The 17,433-nt window shown below is 40.9% G+C and overlaps 1 protein-coding gene across 1 annotated transcript; it reads right to left on the bottom strand.

The window, feature by feature from the left end:
- Window positions 1–1,915: 1,915 nt before the first annotated feature.
- LOC118598927 (gastrula zinc finger protein XlCGF8.2DB-like) lies at window positions 1,916–4,167 on the bottom strand. The gene has a single exon (XM_036212635.1). It carries the CDS (start codon window positions 4,084–4,086, stop codon window positions 3,181–3,183), a length of 906 nt encoding a protein of 301 aa, XP_036068528.1. The 5' UTR covers window positions 4,087–4,167; the 3' UTR covers window positions 1,916–3,180.
- Between the last annotated feature and the right edge of the window lie 13,266 nt (window positions 4,168–17,433).

The raw sequence follows: 17,433 nt of genomic DNA, 5'->3' as shown, positions 1-17,433 counted from the left end.
ATCTTTCAGCTGCAAATATCATTAGTATCAGTTAAATTGCTCAAGTTAAACGTTTATCTCCTCAAAAAATCAAAATATTGTACTTTTACTATCATTAAAGAAAAAGAAAAAGAAAAAAACTTCTAAATAATCTGTTTTATTAATTTTTCCTCTTTCTTTCTTTCTTTTTTCTTAGAATCCTTCCAAATCTTTCAGACAAAGTAAAACAAGTCTTTCCTTGTTTCCCTCCACATTAGTGATGAATTCTGTCTTTTCTCAAAGATTCAGTTCTTTTCTTTGGTTCACTGTAAACAGCGGCTCTTTCTGCTACCAAATGGATTTTTAGGTTGTTTTTGCCATATTTAATTCATTATCAACTACTACATAGGATTATGCACAAAATCCATAACTAATGTAAACATGTTTTTATCCTCATTCCCCCCAAGGGGCCGCGCCCCACCATTTGAGAAACACTGCTTTATTTTTAATAAAGATGTTTGAGAAACATTGGAATGATTTTCTTGTGAAAATCCTGATGCGGCCCAGCCTCACCCAGACCCCTGGTGTACATGGAATGAAAGCTCAGGTTGCTTTGATAGCTGACTTCAGCTCATCTTCATTGTTGGCTCTGCTGTCTCATCTTCCTCTTTAAAAACACTTCATAGATTTTTTATTGGTTCAGGTCAGGGAATTTGCTGGTTGATCAAACACAGAAACAGATGTTTAGGGATAAGCACCTTTAGGTACCTTTAGTAGAGTGGAAATGATCCAAGTTCTGCTGGAAAATAAAAGCAGAATCTCCACACAGCTTGTCAGCAGTGAAGTGTTTTAGAAACCAACTTCATTTTACCAACTGACAGACCATTTAAAACAGGGGTCTCAAACTCAATTTAGCCGGGGGCCGCTGGAGGCGGAGTCTGGGTGAGGCTGGGCCGCATCAGGATTTTCACTCATAAAACATTCCAATGTTCTCAAACATCTTTGTTTTTAACACAAAATAATGAATAACATAAATAAATATATAAAAAATGAATTAAAAAAATCATAAATAAATGAATAAAATAATAATAATGAGAATAAAGCATATACATATTACTGAAAAAACCACATATTGCCTGACTAGAGAAAACTAGTAATTATCTGTATTCAGTTTCAAATGTCTGTAATAACAGCACCTCCTTCAGAGAGAGAAAAGCCCTGGTACTGAGAAAAACTTTGAAGGATTTCATTTTTTAAAAATTTTTGCAGAACTAATCACAATAAAAAAAATCTAATCTATGCGTCTTCCATTTATTGGAGGTGTGGGGTGCTCGCGTCCACGGCGGCATTCGAGGGCTGCTTTCCATGGAGGGTCTGTGTAAACTTGCGTAGCAGAATATCGGACTTCTACTCGCGTTTGCATGGACTGGAATGCGCGCCGACACAGCCGGTGTGTGAACCTTAAAATTCACAGACACGCCCACGCAGGTGCGGCCTCAAGCTCAGGATCACATGGTTGACAAGCGGGAGCAGCAGATGCCCGCCCGGTGAAAGAGGGCGGGCTACAGGTTTGAGGCTCGGAGCTTGGGGAGCTCTGATTCAATAGGAACAGTCAGCACACCAACAAAAAGTATTCCCCGACATCAAATCTGTCTCCCATTCATTCGAAGAGAGACATCTACAGACAGAGCTGGTAGGTCCTCCTACACACGGCACGCCAACCAAACACATTTTTTGACAAGCCGCGAGCAGCAAATTCGCTGTGCGGGGCATTTGCCACGCGAATCGCGTTTGATGCTTCATGGCTCCTCCTCCGCCCAGCTGACTGGAGAAATGAATGAATGAGTGAGCGAGGCACTGGACAGCCCGCCGATTTCCCGCCCTCCAGAGCCATATACACTACTTCACTGTGATTGGTTCATTCAGCTCTGCACATAACAAGTGTCATTCATATCAACCTTGCGGGCCGCACGAACAGTAATTTTTCATATTAAGACGCGGGCCGCAAATTATCATCCTGGGGGCCGCAGATGGCCTGCGGGCCGCGAGTTTGAGACCCCTGATTTAAAGGGTCTTTATCATGCCTTTCTTAAACCTTTTAGAGTAAACTATATCCATATAGATCTAATCTGTCTCTGCAGATTAGGTGCAGAGGAACCCATTTCTTCTCAGAGTCAATGCTAAAATGAAAGAATTTTGAAGGCAGGGTTTTAAAATAAGGCTTAATATAAGGTGTTGGTGGGCTCATCACGACTTCAGATTTGTTTACCTTAACCGCCCCAAAATAAATAAACAAAATCTAAAAAAAAAAAGTTAAAATTAGACTTTCATTATTGTTTTGTATTACGTGGTAGTATTGAAACTAACTGCAAGGAAAATCTAAAATATTTCAAGTAATTATATACATATACATAATATACACAATAATTAAACCAGCTTCCGCTCTGTGGTTCACACCAGACGCGCATTTTTCCACTGTGGTCGACAGGCGTTTCTGCTAGAGCTTTTTTTGTTGTTGTCTCATGGGTAATAAGTCAATCACCTAAAGATATTACCCCGTGTTTCTGCTAAGAGGAGCTGCTCTCTGTCTCTCTCTCGTTGTTGTTTTTTTTTACTCCCGAAACCCAGCAGCCCCCCCCTCACAGGAGTCTGCCCACTAGCCTATGTTGATCTCTGTGTGCATGCCTGTTTGTTTTGTGTGTGTCTGCTCACGTGTGTGTGGGGGTGCTGTAATTGTAGGTTTATTTTCATCTCTACAGTCTGTTTACATGATCGCATTTGTCAATCTATTCATTGTAAAATATTGGTTATATTTTGAAAATAAACCAAATTTTCTCATGTATCTTGATGTAACTTCCTGCCAGAATTGACGCGGAACGCTCAGCTCGCGCACCAAATAGAGCAGACAGCGAAACACTCAGTTCTGCGCCTGTTACAGGTTAACAAGGGCACCGTATGGAAGTGGCCTCTGTTCCGCGTCGCTTTGCGGCGCTTCCGTGTCCAGTGTGAACCCGCCGTTACTCAGAATTGCGTGAATGGATCAAAATATCGCTTTGGGAGGTTTATAGTGAGGAATGAACATTATAATACACTTTTTAAAAGTTGGTTTTACGTGGCCATTAACATAAGGGAAACATGTTTTTCACAATATTTAAACCTTCCTAGTTAAACCAATTATTGTTTTTTTCATTCCGAGTCCTCTGTTGTGAGTTTCCCTTGTTCTCAAATAGGCCCTGGTTTATGAATTCTCATGTGTCTTTTGAGACTTGATTTCCGATAAAAACTTAAATCACATTGTTCACACAAAAAAGGCTTCTCTTCTGTATGAGTTCTCATGTGTAATTTAAGACTAGATATTCTGCTAAAACTTTTATCACATTCTTTACACAAAAAGGGCTTCTCTCCTGTATGAGTTCTAATATGTGAATTGAGACTTGATTTCTGACTAAAACTTGAATCACATTGTTCACACGAATAAGGCCTCTCTCCTGTATGAATTCTCATGTGTCTTTTGAGACTTGATTTCCGATAAAAACTTAAATCACATTGTTCACACAAAAAAGGCTTCTCTCCTGTATGAGTTCTCATGTGTGATTTAAGACTAGATAGTGTGATATAACTTTTATCACATTTTTTACAAAAAAAAGGCTTCTCACCTGTATGGATTCTCATGTGTGTTTTGAGATTTGATATTTGATAAAAACGTTTATCACATTCTTTACAAGAAAAAAGCTTTTCTCCTGTATGAGTTCTCATGTGTCTTTTGAGATTAGATATTCGACTAAACCTTCCGTCACATTCTTTACACAAAAAAGGCTTCTCTCCTGTATGGATTCTCATGTGTCTTTTGAGACAATATATTTGACTAAAACTTTTATCACATTCTTTACAAGAAAAACACTTTTGTCCTGTATGAGTTCCCATCTGTGTTTTGTCACATTCTTTAGGGACATGAGGTCTTTCAAACTTAGTTTTCATGTAGACGGACACGTCGTGTGGAATTCTTTTTCTTTTTCCAGACCCTGCAGATGAATGTTTATTTTCTTTTGAGGATTGTTTTTGTTTCTTAACCAAAGTTGTCAACTTGAATTTTTTACTAACATCAGAGTCACACTGACCTTCTGACATGTGAGAGCTGGCCACACTTTGGACATGACTTCTGTCTCTTCTCTTCCTCTGATCTCTGTTCTGTGGCTCTGTCTCTTCATCTGGAGTTGATGTTGATTCTTCATGTTGGTTTCCTTCTTCATCCTGACTATCAGTTCCATTAAAGCTCTGCTGATTGTTTCCATCTGCTTCACTGTCAACATGTTCCTCCAAAGTAGGAATCTCCATCAAGGTTTCAGTCTCCTGCTTCAGATCAAGCTGCTCTTCATCCTGACTGATGCAGAGTTCTCCTGGTTCCTCTTTCATCGGGGAAGGTTCTGGATCCTGCAGTTCTTCTTTAATCTGTGGAGGTTCTGGATTCTCCTGGTCCACTCTGAAGTTCCTCTGCTGGTTGCAGAGATCTTCTTTTATCACCCAGTGTTGTGGTTGGACTGCACAAAAAAAATACAAGAAAGTTTGAGCCCTGTTTCATATTTTTTTTGTATCGCGAAGTGTCAAATTACAATTTAAATCACTTCAGTCAGACACCTTACTGGTTGAAATTTAAAAATCAATCCATCCTTACATCCATATTCTGAATACTCAGAATCCCTTTCAGGGTCATGAAAATCCTGGAGTTTATTCCAGCTGCCAGAGGTATGGACTAGAGTCACATGACAAAGACTCGAGTTAGACTCGATTTATTAATTTGATGACTTTAGACTCAACTCAGACTTTAACAGCTGTAACTTGTGACTTGACTTGGACTTTAACCTCTTAATGTGGCGTTCTTGCTGCAAATCAGTATTGCTCTGAATCCACGCTGAATACCACCTGTATCGCCTCACTTCTGACCCATTCCCCTCCTATATTTAACTGGGAACATTTTTCAAGTATTAGATTTTCCTAGGAAGGATAAGAGCAGAAGGATACGCTCCTGGTGAGAGTAAACCAGAGCTTGATCCTTGCTTCTTCTGCTCCTGTTATTCGACTGCCTTCTTCTTCTTTTCCTTTTGGCTTTTCCCTCCAGGGGTCGCCACAGCGAATCAGTTTCCTCCATCTAAGCCTGTCTTCAGCATCCTCCACTCTAACACCAGCCACCTTCATGTCTTCATTCACTGCATCCATAAACCTCCTCTTTGGTCTTCCTCTAGACCTCTTTCCTGGCAGCTCTAGACTCAGCATCCTTCTACCAATATATTCACTGTCTCTCCTCTGAACATGTCCAAACCATCTCAGTCTGGCCTCTCTGACTTTATCTCCAAAACCTCTAACATGTGCTGTCCCTCTGATGTATTCATTCCTGATCCTATCCATCCTGGTCACTCCCAAAGAGAACCTCAGCATCTTCATCTCTGCTACCTCCAGCTCTGCTTCCTGTCTTTTCTTCAGTCCCACTGTTTCTAGTCCAAACAACATGGCTGGTCTCACCACAGTCTTGTACACCTTTCCTTTCATTTGTGCTGAAACTCTTCTGTCACACATCACACCTGACACTTTTCTCCACCCATTCCAACCTGCTTGCACTCTCCTCTTCACTTCTTTTCCACACTCTCCATTACTCTGTACTGTTGACCCTAAATACTTAAACTCCTCCACCTTCTTTATCTCTTCTCCCTGTAACCTCACTCTTCCACTCTGGTTCCTCTCATTCACACACATGTACTCTGTCTTACTGCGGCTAACCTTCATTCCTCTCCTTTCCAGGGCAAACCTCCACCTCTCTAACTCCACCTCCACCTGTTCCCTGCTCTCACTACAAATCACAATATCATCTGCAAACATCATAGTCCATGGTGATTCCTGTCTAACCTCATCCGTCAGTCTGTCCATCACCATTGCAAACAGGAAGGGGCTCAGAGCTGATCCCTGATGTAATCCCACCTCCACCTTGAACTCCTCTGTCACCCCTACAGCACACCTCACCACTGTCTTACAGCCCTCATACATGTCCTGCACTGCTCGGACATACTTCTCTGTCACTCCAGACTTCCTCATACAATACCATAGTTCCTCTCTGGGCACTCTGTCATAAGCTTTCTCCAGATCTACAAAGACACAGTGGAGCTCTCTCTGACCTTCTCTGTACTTCTCTATCAACATCCTCAAAGCAAATGTTGCATCTGTAGTGCTCTTTCTTGGCATGAAACCATACTGCTGCTCACAAATGTTCACTTCTGCTCTTAGTCTGGCTTCCACTACTCTTTCCCACACCTTCATTGTATGGCTCATCAGCTTTATTCCTCTGTAGTTACCACAACTCTGCACATCTCCCTTATTCTTAAAAATGGGCACCATCACACTTCTCCTCCATTCCTCAGGCATCTTCTCACCACCTAAGATCCTGTTGAACAACCCGGTCAAAAACTCCACTGCCATCTCTCCTAGACACTTCCATACCTCCACAGGTATATCATCAGGACCAAGAGCCTTTCCACTCTTCATCCTCTTCAAAGCCCCTCTCACTTCACCTTTACTAATCTTTCTTACTTCCTGCTCCACAACCGTCACCTCTTCTACTCTTTGTTCTCTCTCATTCTCTTCATTCATCAACTCTTCAAAGTATTCTTTCCATCTTTCCATTACACCACTGACACCTGTCACCACATTACCATTCCTATCCTTGATCACCCTAACCTGCTGCATGTCCTTCCCATCTCGATCTCTCTGCCTTGCTAGTCTGTACAGGTCAGTCTCTCCCTCCTTACTACCCAACCTAGCGTACAAGTCATCATAAGCTCTTTGTTTGGCCTTTGACACCTCTACTTTCACCTTACGCTGCATCTCCCTGTACTCCTGTCTACTCTCCTCAGTCCTCTCAGTGTCCCACTTCTTCTTAGCTAGTCTCTTACTCCGTATACACTCCTGCACCTCCTCATTCCACCACCAAGTCTCCTTATCAACTCTCTTTCCTGATGACACACCAAGTACACTCCTACCTGTCTCCCTGATCACATTAGCTGTAGTTATCCAGTCATCTGGGAGTACCTCCTGACCACCCAGAGCCTGTTTCAACTGTTTCTTAAAAGTCATGCAACAATCTTCTTTTTTCAGCTTCCACCAGTTTGTCCTCTTCTCTGCCTTTGCCCTCTCTTTCTTCATCTTCTTCACCACCAGAGTCATTCTACACACCACCATCCTGTGCTGTCTGGAAACACTCTCACCAACCACTACTTTACAGTCACTGATCTCCTTCAGATTACACCGTCTACACAAGATGTAGTCTATCTGTGTGCTTCTACCTCCACTCTTATAGGTCACTCTATGTTCCTGTCTCTTCTCAAAGAATGTATTCACTATCGCCATTTCCATCTTTTTTGCAAAATCAACCACCATCTGTCCTTCTACATTCCTCTCCTGGATACCAAACCTGCCCATCACCTCCTCATCACCTCGGTTTCCTGCACCAACATGACCATTGAAATCTGCACCAATGACAACTCTCTCATTTCCAGGGATGCTCATCATCACTTCATCAAGATCCAACCAGAACTTCTCCTTCTCTTCCAGCTCACATCCTACCTGTGGGGCATACCCACTGACAACATTGAACATGACACCCTCCATTTCTATCTTCAGACTCATCACTCTATCTGACACTCTTTTTACCTCCACAACACTCCTAACAAACTCCTCCTTTAGGATAACTCCTACTCCATTTCTCTTCCCATCTCCACCATGATAGAACAACTTGAACCCTGCTCCTAAACTTCTAGCCTTGCTACCTTTCCACCTGGTCTCCTGGACACACAGTATGTCTACCTTTCTCCTCTGCATCATGTCCACTAACTCTCTACCCTTTCCTGTCATAGTTCCAACATTCAAAGTCCCAACTCTCAGTCCAACACTAGTGACTTTCCTCTTCTCTCTCTCCCTACGAACCCGCCTTCCTCCTCTCCTTCTTCCACCAACAGTAGTCCAATTTCCACCGGCACCCTGTCGGTGAACAGCACCGATGGCGGTCGTTGTTAACCCGGGCCTCGACCGATCCGGTATGGATTTCGTAGGTCTGATTCGCATATTTGATTTGGCAAGATTTTACGTCGGATGCCCTTCCTGACACAACCCTCTGTATTTATCCGGGCTTGGGACCGGCACAGTGAGACCCTGGCTTGGGCCCCCTCGTGGCTACATTTGTTATTCAACTACCTGGTTTGTCAATATCTAACTTAATATTTTCTGGTTTAGTATTCAAAACTTCTAAGTAGCATATTTAGCTTTCTAGTGAGTAAACTACTGTGTTAACCGTTTGCTGTCCAAGTCACTCAGAGCCTGTGATGTAGCTCATTGTTAGCAAAATATTGCTAGTCGTAGCTTAGCATTTAGCATAGCTTCTACCTCTTCTGCTTTCTCCCCTCTCCCCTCTTTTATGCTCCACGTGTCATATGTTCAGAGAGGATCCCGTCTCCTTTAGTGAGGATAGCAGTAGATGTGTTAATTGCAGTCTTATTTTAGACTTGGAGGCCAGACTAGAGCAGTTAGAAGCACTGACCCGCACAGTGGAAGCCAAGTCATCTGGCCAGGTAGTGACCCGTAGCGCAGGCCGCACTACCAGAGCTAACTTCGCTAGCACCCAGCACTCCTCCAGCAGTCAGGGAATAGTCAGGATGGGTTTGTGCCGGTGGGAAGAAGCATAGTGCTAAACACAAATACTTTGGGCACCTGAAGCTCCCTTTGTGTAGTAAGTAAGCTCCCCTTTTTTTTCTAAACAGTCCTGTCGAACAGCTGAAAGCCTCTTGTGTTGGACAGATTTTACTGTTTCAACAGGGGTTTATCGAGTATAAAAGTAGAAATACTAGAAATACTAGAAAATGCTACTGCACCAAAAAATAAGAAAGAGCTTAAACGAACATTATCTGACCGTTCTGTGTCCGAATTTAAACTCTCAGTCCAACCAATGTTTAGTAACATGTTGGATAAATATTCTCAGAGCTCTTTAAGCCCCGTTGATAATGATCAGTTTGTCAATGATACCATGCAAGCCCTCAGAGGAACACTTGATGCTGTTGCCCCTCTGAAACTCAAGCTTGTTAGACAAAACAGAGTAGCACCGTGGTTTAACGCTGAAACACGTTCCCTAAAACAAATAACTCGTAAATTAGAAAGAAAATGGCGCCGTTCCGGCTCAGAGCACTCTCTGAATGCTTGGAAATGTAGCCTCTTACGTATAAAAAATCCCTGCGTAAAGCGAGAACTCAATATTACTCAACTTTAATAGCAGAAAATGCAAATAACCCAAGATTTCTCTTTAGTACTATAGCCAGGCTGACCAGCAACCAAAGCTCGGCTGAACCACATATTCCTGCTGCCCTCAGCTCTGAAGATTTCCTTCAATTCTTTGATAATAAAATCTCAAATATTAGACAGAAGCTAAATGTTGTTATTCCCACAATCATCCCAAAGCAGGCAGAAGTTGTAGAAATAAAGGCATCCATAGAAACGTCTGTAACATTAGACTGCTTTACTGCTGTGGACCAAGCAGAAATAGCATCAGTTATTACGTCTTCTAAAACCTCCACTTGTCTCTTAGACCCAATCCCCACTAAACTTTTTAAAGAAATCTTCCCCCTTATTAGTGAATCCATATTAACCATAATAAATACCCCTCTAGAGAACGACGCTGAAGTTGGCTTCCAATTCACAGCTTCTGATTCGCAAGAGCGTTCCACTGTATTTTCCGAACTCAGACCACCTAAAAACAGGTCCTGTTCGAAAACTACTGCACTAGACAGTTCAAACCAGGATTAAATAATGCTTTAGATAGTAAAGAATAAATTAAGCATAGATTATGATTTGTGAAAGCTTTTGTTGATTTGTGAAAATGTGAAATATTATGATTTTTATCCCATTTTTTTCCCCCATGACCACATAAGAACAGGTCCTGTTCAAAAACTACTGGATTTAGACACCTCAAACCTGGATTAAATTATGCTTTGAATAGTAAAGATTATGTCAAACATGGTCTCTGATTTGTGAAAGCTTTTGCTGATTTGAGAAAATGTGAAATAGGAGGATTTTATCCCATTTTTTGTAATCTGACCACATAAAAACGGGTCGTGTTCAAAAAGTACAGCACCTACACAGCTCAAGCATGAATTAAATTATGCTTTGAATAATAAAGATTATGTCAAACTTAGTCTCTTATTTGTGAAAGCTTTTGTTGATTTGTGAAAATGTGAAATATTATGATTTTCATCCCATTTTTCCCCCATGACCACATAAGAACAGGTCCTGTTCAAAAACTACAGGATCTAGACACCTCAAACCTGAATGCTACAGGTACTACTTTACTAGCACTGTTTTATTGTGCTAGGTGTATGAAATTTTTGCACAAATTCAATAAGATAGGAAATTTATTTTACTTAGTAGAAAAAAACTTGCACTATCATGGCTACTGAAAAAGAAAATGCAAGGTAGTACCTGTGCAGCTGTTATTGGCGGGGGGGGGGGGACTTTGAAAAAATAGAGGTTTAATCATCTAAAAACCAAGATTTTTGCACACAAAAAACTTTCACAAATCAAAGACTGTATTTGACATAATCTTTACTATCGAAAGCATAATTTAATCCAGGTTTCAGCTGTCTAGGCACAGTAGTTTTTGAACAGGACCTGTTCTTATGTGGTCAGAGTGCAAAAAATGCGATAAAAATCATCCTACTTTGTATTTTCACAAATCAGTAAAAGCTTTCACAAATCAGAAACTATGTTTGACATAATCTTTATTATTCAAAAGCATAATTTAATCCATGCTTGAGCTGTGTAGGTGCTGTAGTTTTTGAACAGGAACGGTTCTAAGGTGGTCAGATTACAAAAAATGCGATAAAATCATCCTATTTCACATTTTCACAAATCAGCAAAAGCTTTCACAAATCAGAAACTATGCTTAATTTATTCTTTACTATCTAAAGCATCATTTAATTCTGGTTTGAACTGTCTAGATACAGTAGTTTTCGAACAGGACCTGTTTTTAGGTGGTCAGTGCGCAAAAAATGCGATAAAATCCTCGTTTTTCACATTTTCACAAATCAGCAAAAGCTTTCACAAATCATAATCTATGCTTAATTTATTCTTTACTATCTAAAGCATCATTTAATTCTGGTTTGAACTGTCTAGGTACAGTAGTTTTCGAACAGGACCTGTTTTTAGGTGGTCTGAGTTCGGAAAATACAGTGGAACGCTCTCGCGAATCAGAAGCTGTGAATCGGAAGCCAACTTCAGCGTCGTTCTCTAGAGACTGGTTATGTGCCTCAGTCTTTTAAATATGCGGTTGTTAAACCTCTTTTGAAAAAATCTAGCCTGGATCCTGACATTTTGGCCAACTATAGACCAATATCTAATCTCCCATTCATATCTAAAATCCTAGAAAGAATCGCTGTGAAACAGCTGCAGTACCACCTGCAGGACAATAATCACTTTGAAGATTTTCAGTCAGGGTTCAGACCTCACCATAGCACTGAAACTGCACCGGTTAGAGTTACTAACATAGATTGTAAAAATAATGGACTGAGCGAGCTATGAGGTCCCCCATTGGAAATGCATTACTTCCTCTCCTCGTGAAAGTAGGCCACCGCTTTCACCGTCACTTCCTGAAACGGATACCGCCATTTGCAAACAATCTTCAGCGATTGGTCTGAGTCATAGCTGAGTCATGGAATCTATAGGAAGTACTGTCGCCAATCAGGAGTGAGTTTATTGCAACCGTCCACCTCTTTCCACGCCCTGACCACGAGACCGCGGATGTAAACAGCTTCTACTTTAATAACAGCGGCTCGGGAGAGTCGTACAAGTCATTGTTGAAGCCTTTGAGGGACAACCATTCCAACATTTGATTCTGTCAGCGGTCCTTTGGGATTTACTTACATTTATTCCTTTTTGTCGAGATAAAAGGAGCATTTGGGTGACGCCGCTGCAGAACGGCGCGTGATCCCTTCGCACGCGCCGCAGCGTTTCTTCACATGCGCTGCCACGTTACAGTCTGATCAGATGCACGTGAGAAGCGCGTTCAGCGGTATTTAAAATAAATAACCATCCTAACAAGTGAACAGCTGGATCTTTTTTCTGTTTGAAGATACGACCAGGTCCTTTCAAGTTTGTCTCGCGCTCCTCAGACGGCTGCGTCTAATTCAGGCTGAAGCTGGAAAAGTGCGGCGAAGCTTAAACTTTGGTTGGTGATTTTATGCGCATATATGCAACTTATAATGTATAAGCTACAGTCAAAACAGTGAAAAAAAGAAAAACGAACGTTAAACAAACAAAAAAGTCCAAAGCACATAACCTCAGAGTGAAATCTATTTCTACAGAGTAAATCCTCATCTAAAAATGTCGACAGCATGCTCCTCTTGTTGTTTTAAACTGCTGCATCGGTACATTCCATTGAGGAAAACAACAGTAGGACAATGATTGGTACATTGTTGAATTGTAAAGTAGGTGTTAAAAGGTCTTCACGGACCCATTGATGAAGTCTGCTTCCATTGGCTACCCGTCATCTGTCACTCAAATCCCCCAGACGTTCAACGTCAGACCCACAAACGCTTATTGAGCCATCTGATTGGTCAATTTATAACTCTAATAACTTGTGATAATAGAAAAAAATCTTTAAAAAAATTAGGATTAGAAAAAAGAAGTTAATCAGAAAGCAGCAGAGGAAGAATGATTATTCTGACATATAAAATGACAGAGAAATAACTGTCTGTTTCCCAATGTAAGTCAATGGGACTTTGGCCTTTTTGCAACCCAGTGGTACTTCCTATATGGAACACGGAAGTAGGGGGGCTTGCTCAGTCCAGTAATTCTTATATACAGTCTATGCACGTGACGCGCGGCAATAGACAGACCGTCTCCTTTTTTTCTTTGTTCATGGAGGTTCTCCTCTAAATCAGGTGTTTAAACTCCTGATTTTAAAGCGTGTCTTCTCTCCCTCACACTCTGTGGGTCTTTCGGTCACAAACAGCTGCGGAGGAATAATCCAGTCGGACCAAACCATTTTCAATTTAGAGGAGGTGTTTCCAAAACAAAATATATACCCCGATAAACATCGTTACCTTGACATTAAAAATAAAAGTATTAGCGATTATATATTGGTTATTGGTTTACTGAAATAATGTTTTCTGTTGTGTCCTTTTGTCATCATTCGGGGCCTCCGTGCCCCCCGCTCTCAGTCTGGGCTCCTAGAATCAGCCGCTCCGTAAGAAGAAGGGCGGGTCTTGCGGGGGTTTCTCCCGTGTTCATTCAAAACGAAAGTCTATCGTAATAGACTCATAGACTCATAGACTCATTTCACTATCGAGAAAAAGTATTATTGCAATAACGATAATTATTAATTTATCGCCCAGCCCTACTTCAGGCTAATATTTTGTTTTCTGTAGTTGATTTAGATTTCCTCATTTGATTGAAGTCTTGTTTTAATCAGTGTTAATTTTGACAGAGAATTTTAATTTAGTTTTAGTCATAGTCTTTTGACTAAAATAGGGTTTAGTTTTAGTCACAATTTAGTCATGTTGATTCTATTTATTTTAGTCAAATTTTAGTCGACTTAATTACAGTAGATATTTAGTCGACTAAATTACGGAAGTTATTTAGTCGACAAAAATATAGAATAAAGATAATGCATTTTAATTAAATTTACTAAGTATAATCATATGAATAACACGCAAAGATTTTACTCATTTGTAAAAAAAACATTTTACTTCACTTTGCTTTCCAAACTTGTCATTTCTGCGAATTCAGCTTCAACAACTTAAAACACATTAAAAGAAAAAAAAGAAAAAGAAAAAATATATATATTTATATACTATACATATAAATAATTATAATTCCATCCCATTTCCAATAGGAAAGTGTCTATTCACACGTAATTTGCTAGACTGTGCTAGACTTTTTTCTTAGTCACACTGACCCAGAGTAAAGGGTTAAGGTTAGCATTATGGTTATGGTTAGGGTTAAACAAGCAAATGTTTCCTGAGTGCTGCTGTCTCTGCAGCTCACGGCTCCACCAGGGGATGGGTCAAATGTGGAGAACATATTTCACACATTTAGGAGTGTGACAATTTATGGGACTTTAACTTAAAAGTTTAATATTAAATACGTGCGGCCAATAAAAAAAAATCTAGCCTTGCACAAACTTAAAATGCGTGCCGGTAATGCAGCAACGGGATCCTGGCTGTACGTATTACATGTGGACAAAACATGAATTTCCATCACACTCTGTGCTGGTCACATGTAAATATGTGTAACACCAGTCTTATTATAAATGTCTGAACATAAAAAAAATTATATTGAGGAGGTAGTCAAGTTTAAAAATGCATTAATAAAACATTCATTGGGGAGTAAGCTGTCCAGGACACCTGTGAGCATGTTATATGTGCTTGAACAGCATGTGTGTGATGAACTGTAATACCACCGCCGGCCAATAGAGGGCGTTGTTGTCATGTAAGACGTGATGGCGTTGGAGATTAAAACGTTGACTGTTGTTGATCTGAAGAAGCAGCGGGGCTGCTAGCACTCGGAAATACACAACAACATCGATTTATAACTTTACAAACGTCATGCTAAAACAATAAAGCCAGACTTACATTTAAATGTAAACCTCTGAGCTTCAGAGCTTCACCCGCGTGAAGAAAAGCGCTTCTCCACCGCGCAGTACCGGCGCTAATTAGCTTGGCTAGAGTAATTCCTTAAAACAACTATGTCAGATAATTCTACTCTTTAAAATGCCGCAACAGTTTGAAGGGTCGGGGAGGAATTAGGATTCAGCCCAATACGCTGGAAATAATCGTGTTTGTATGTTTACCTTTGCGTGGATTTCAGGCTGGCTTGTCTGCAAACGTCGCCTCAGGTTTTCTTGTGTTTTTGCCTGTGATGGTCGCTCCACACAACGTCTTGTTGAAGGTCGTGTTAAATGTAAAATGTGTCCATATATGTACTTTTATTTTTCTACCTGGATTAGACATTTTTCACCTATATCACGGACACGATTCATTGAATTAGCGTCTTCCCGGGCGGGCTGAAGGGCTCTGTGTTCTGATTGGATCGCTCTGAATTTGCTCCCGCCCTCCTCCACCAGCAGTCGTTATGATTGGATGTTGTCTTCGAAGAGCATATTCGTTTCGTCTTTATTCGTTGACGAAAAAAGTCTATCAATTTAGTTGACGTTTTCGTGTCTGGGTGGGAGTTTTAGTTTCGTTTTCGTTGGGTAAATAGTGTCGTTGACGAAGACGATGACGAAAATATTTGGTCAACGAAATTAACACTGGTTTTAATACCAGAAACAAATGAAGGAGAAAAGCTGCATGATTCATTAAAGGTTTAATAAACTGTTGTCTTTATTTTAGTTAGCATATAGCTGAAACACTTCAAGTTTAAAGCTAATAATGGTTAAGATGAGTGTTTTACATCCAGTCGCCGCACAAGATTAGTCCATTCATTCATCCATCCATCTTCTTGTCCGCTTTGTCCCTTTCGGGGTCGCAGGGTGCCGGAGCCTATCCCGGCTACTGATGGGCGAAGGCGGGGTACACCCTGGACAGGTCGCCAGTCTGTCGCAGGGCCTCAATCACACACACATCCACTCTCAAATTCACACCTAGGGGCAATTTAGAGTCACCAATTAACCTATGAAGCATGTTTTTGGACGGTGGGAGGAAGCCGGAGTCCCCGGTGAAAACCCACGCATGCACGGGGAGAACATGCAAACTCCACACAGAAAGGTCCCAGCCGGGAGTCGAACCGGGGCCTTCTCGCTGTGAGGCGAGAGCGCTAACCACTGCGCCACCGTACAGCAACAAGATTAGTCGACTATTGAAATAATCCTTCGTGGCGCTCTAGTGAACGTATCTATAGAGTGGAGCTGAAGCTCAGATTCACACTGACCTTCTGACATGTGAGAGCTGGCCACACTTTGGACATGATTTCTGTCTCTTCTCTTCCTCTGATCTCTGTTCTGTGGCTCTGTCTCTTCATCTGGAGTTGATGTTGATTCTTCATGTTGGTTTCCTTCTTCATCCTGACTATCAGTTCCATTAAAGCTCTGCTGATTGTTTCCATCTGCTTCACTGTCAACATGTTCCTCCAAAGTAGGAATCTCCATCAAGGTTTCAGTCTCCTGCTTCAGATCAAGCTGCTCTTCATCCTGACTGATGCAGAGTTCTCCTGGTTCCTCTTTCATCGGGGAAGGTTCTGGATCCTGCAGTTCCTCTGGAGTCTGTGGAGGTTCTGGATTCTCCTGGTCCACTCTGAAGTTCCTCTGCTGGTTGCAGAGATCCTCTTCAGTCGACCAATGCTGGGGGAGGACTGCAGGGACACAAACACAAGAAGGGGGGGGCTTTTAGACGCTGACAGGACTTTAGTGTCAACCACCAAGAAACTAGTTCCACTGGACGGACAAAAGTTCTGAAGGACTGGAAAGAGAGCAGAGACACAGAGAGATGCTGAGAACTGATGACTTGAAGGAACTTTGTTTGTCTTTCATGAGGACAATGCTGATCATTGGGGAAAATGCCTGACGAGGTGTGCTTTAGAAGAAACTAGGGCCACAAACCATTATTTCAATAGTCGACTAATCTCTGATTATTTTTTTCAATTAGACTAATCGTTTCGTGTGTCGACTGGATGTAAAACACACATCTTAACCATTATTAGCTTTATACTTGACCAGTTTCAGCTGTATGCTAACTAAAATTCCAGGGGGTGCAGAATTCCAGGGCTACACAAGCACATCCTTATTGTACCACCTCTGTACTATCACATCCAAAGATTTGTGTACTTTTACTACATAGTTTGGGAAATACCTAGTACCTGATCATTACCTTTTAGTCAGAGAGTATTGTATAAATTGTCAGCATGGAAGTAGAAAAAATGACGTTGGTGCATAACTCCAGACACTGACTAGTATTTTATTGTCTATCACCTCACACAGATTTGTGTATTTTTACTGTATGGATTTAAAAGTACTGAAAAAATAGATGATAGTGGAAGACCTGTAGAACAAGGATAAACTATTCAAGGTCTAGAATTATGCTTCAAATTTCCTTTATTCAAATTCAAAGTTGACAAGTTATACCGTATTATTGGTCCAAAATGCCATGTTTAAATACTAATACTTGGAAAACTTCACAGTAAAAGTACACACGACGGTGTGAGAAGACAGTACAGGACTTCCACAGTGAGGATGAGGAAGTGTGACTCTAAAATGATGCAACAAAGGATTTTATTTACACTGACAGTTTATAACTTTTTTAATTAAATAATATATTAAATGCAATTTTAAATGGATAATATTTCTGAGGAGATAATACATGACCTTCAAACCAGAGATTTACTATTTCTGCTCTGGATTTGTTCTCTAAATGGAAATAATTTAACCTTGAATGTTTCTGAATTATACTATAAGTA

This window comes from Oryzias melastigma, linkage group LG7 (assembly GCF_002922805.2).
Source record: "Oryzias melastigma strain HK-1 linkage group LG7, ASM292280v2, whole genome shotgun sequence".
Classification (NCBI taxonomy): Eukaryota; Metazoa; Chordata; class Actinopteri; order Beloniformes; family Adrianichthyidae; genus Oryzias; species Oryzias melastigma.
The sequence above is the reverse complement of the archived record's forward strand: the minus strand, read 5'-3'. Positions and strand labels throughout refer to the sequence as shown.

Coding starts and splice junctions, on each gene's coding strand:
- LOC118598927 (XM_036212635.1), bottom strand. CDS start 4,086: ATGTCAGAAGGTCAGTGTGACTCTGATGTTAGTAAAAAATTCAAGTTG.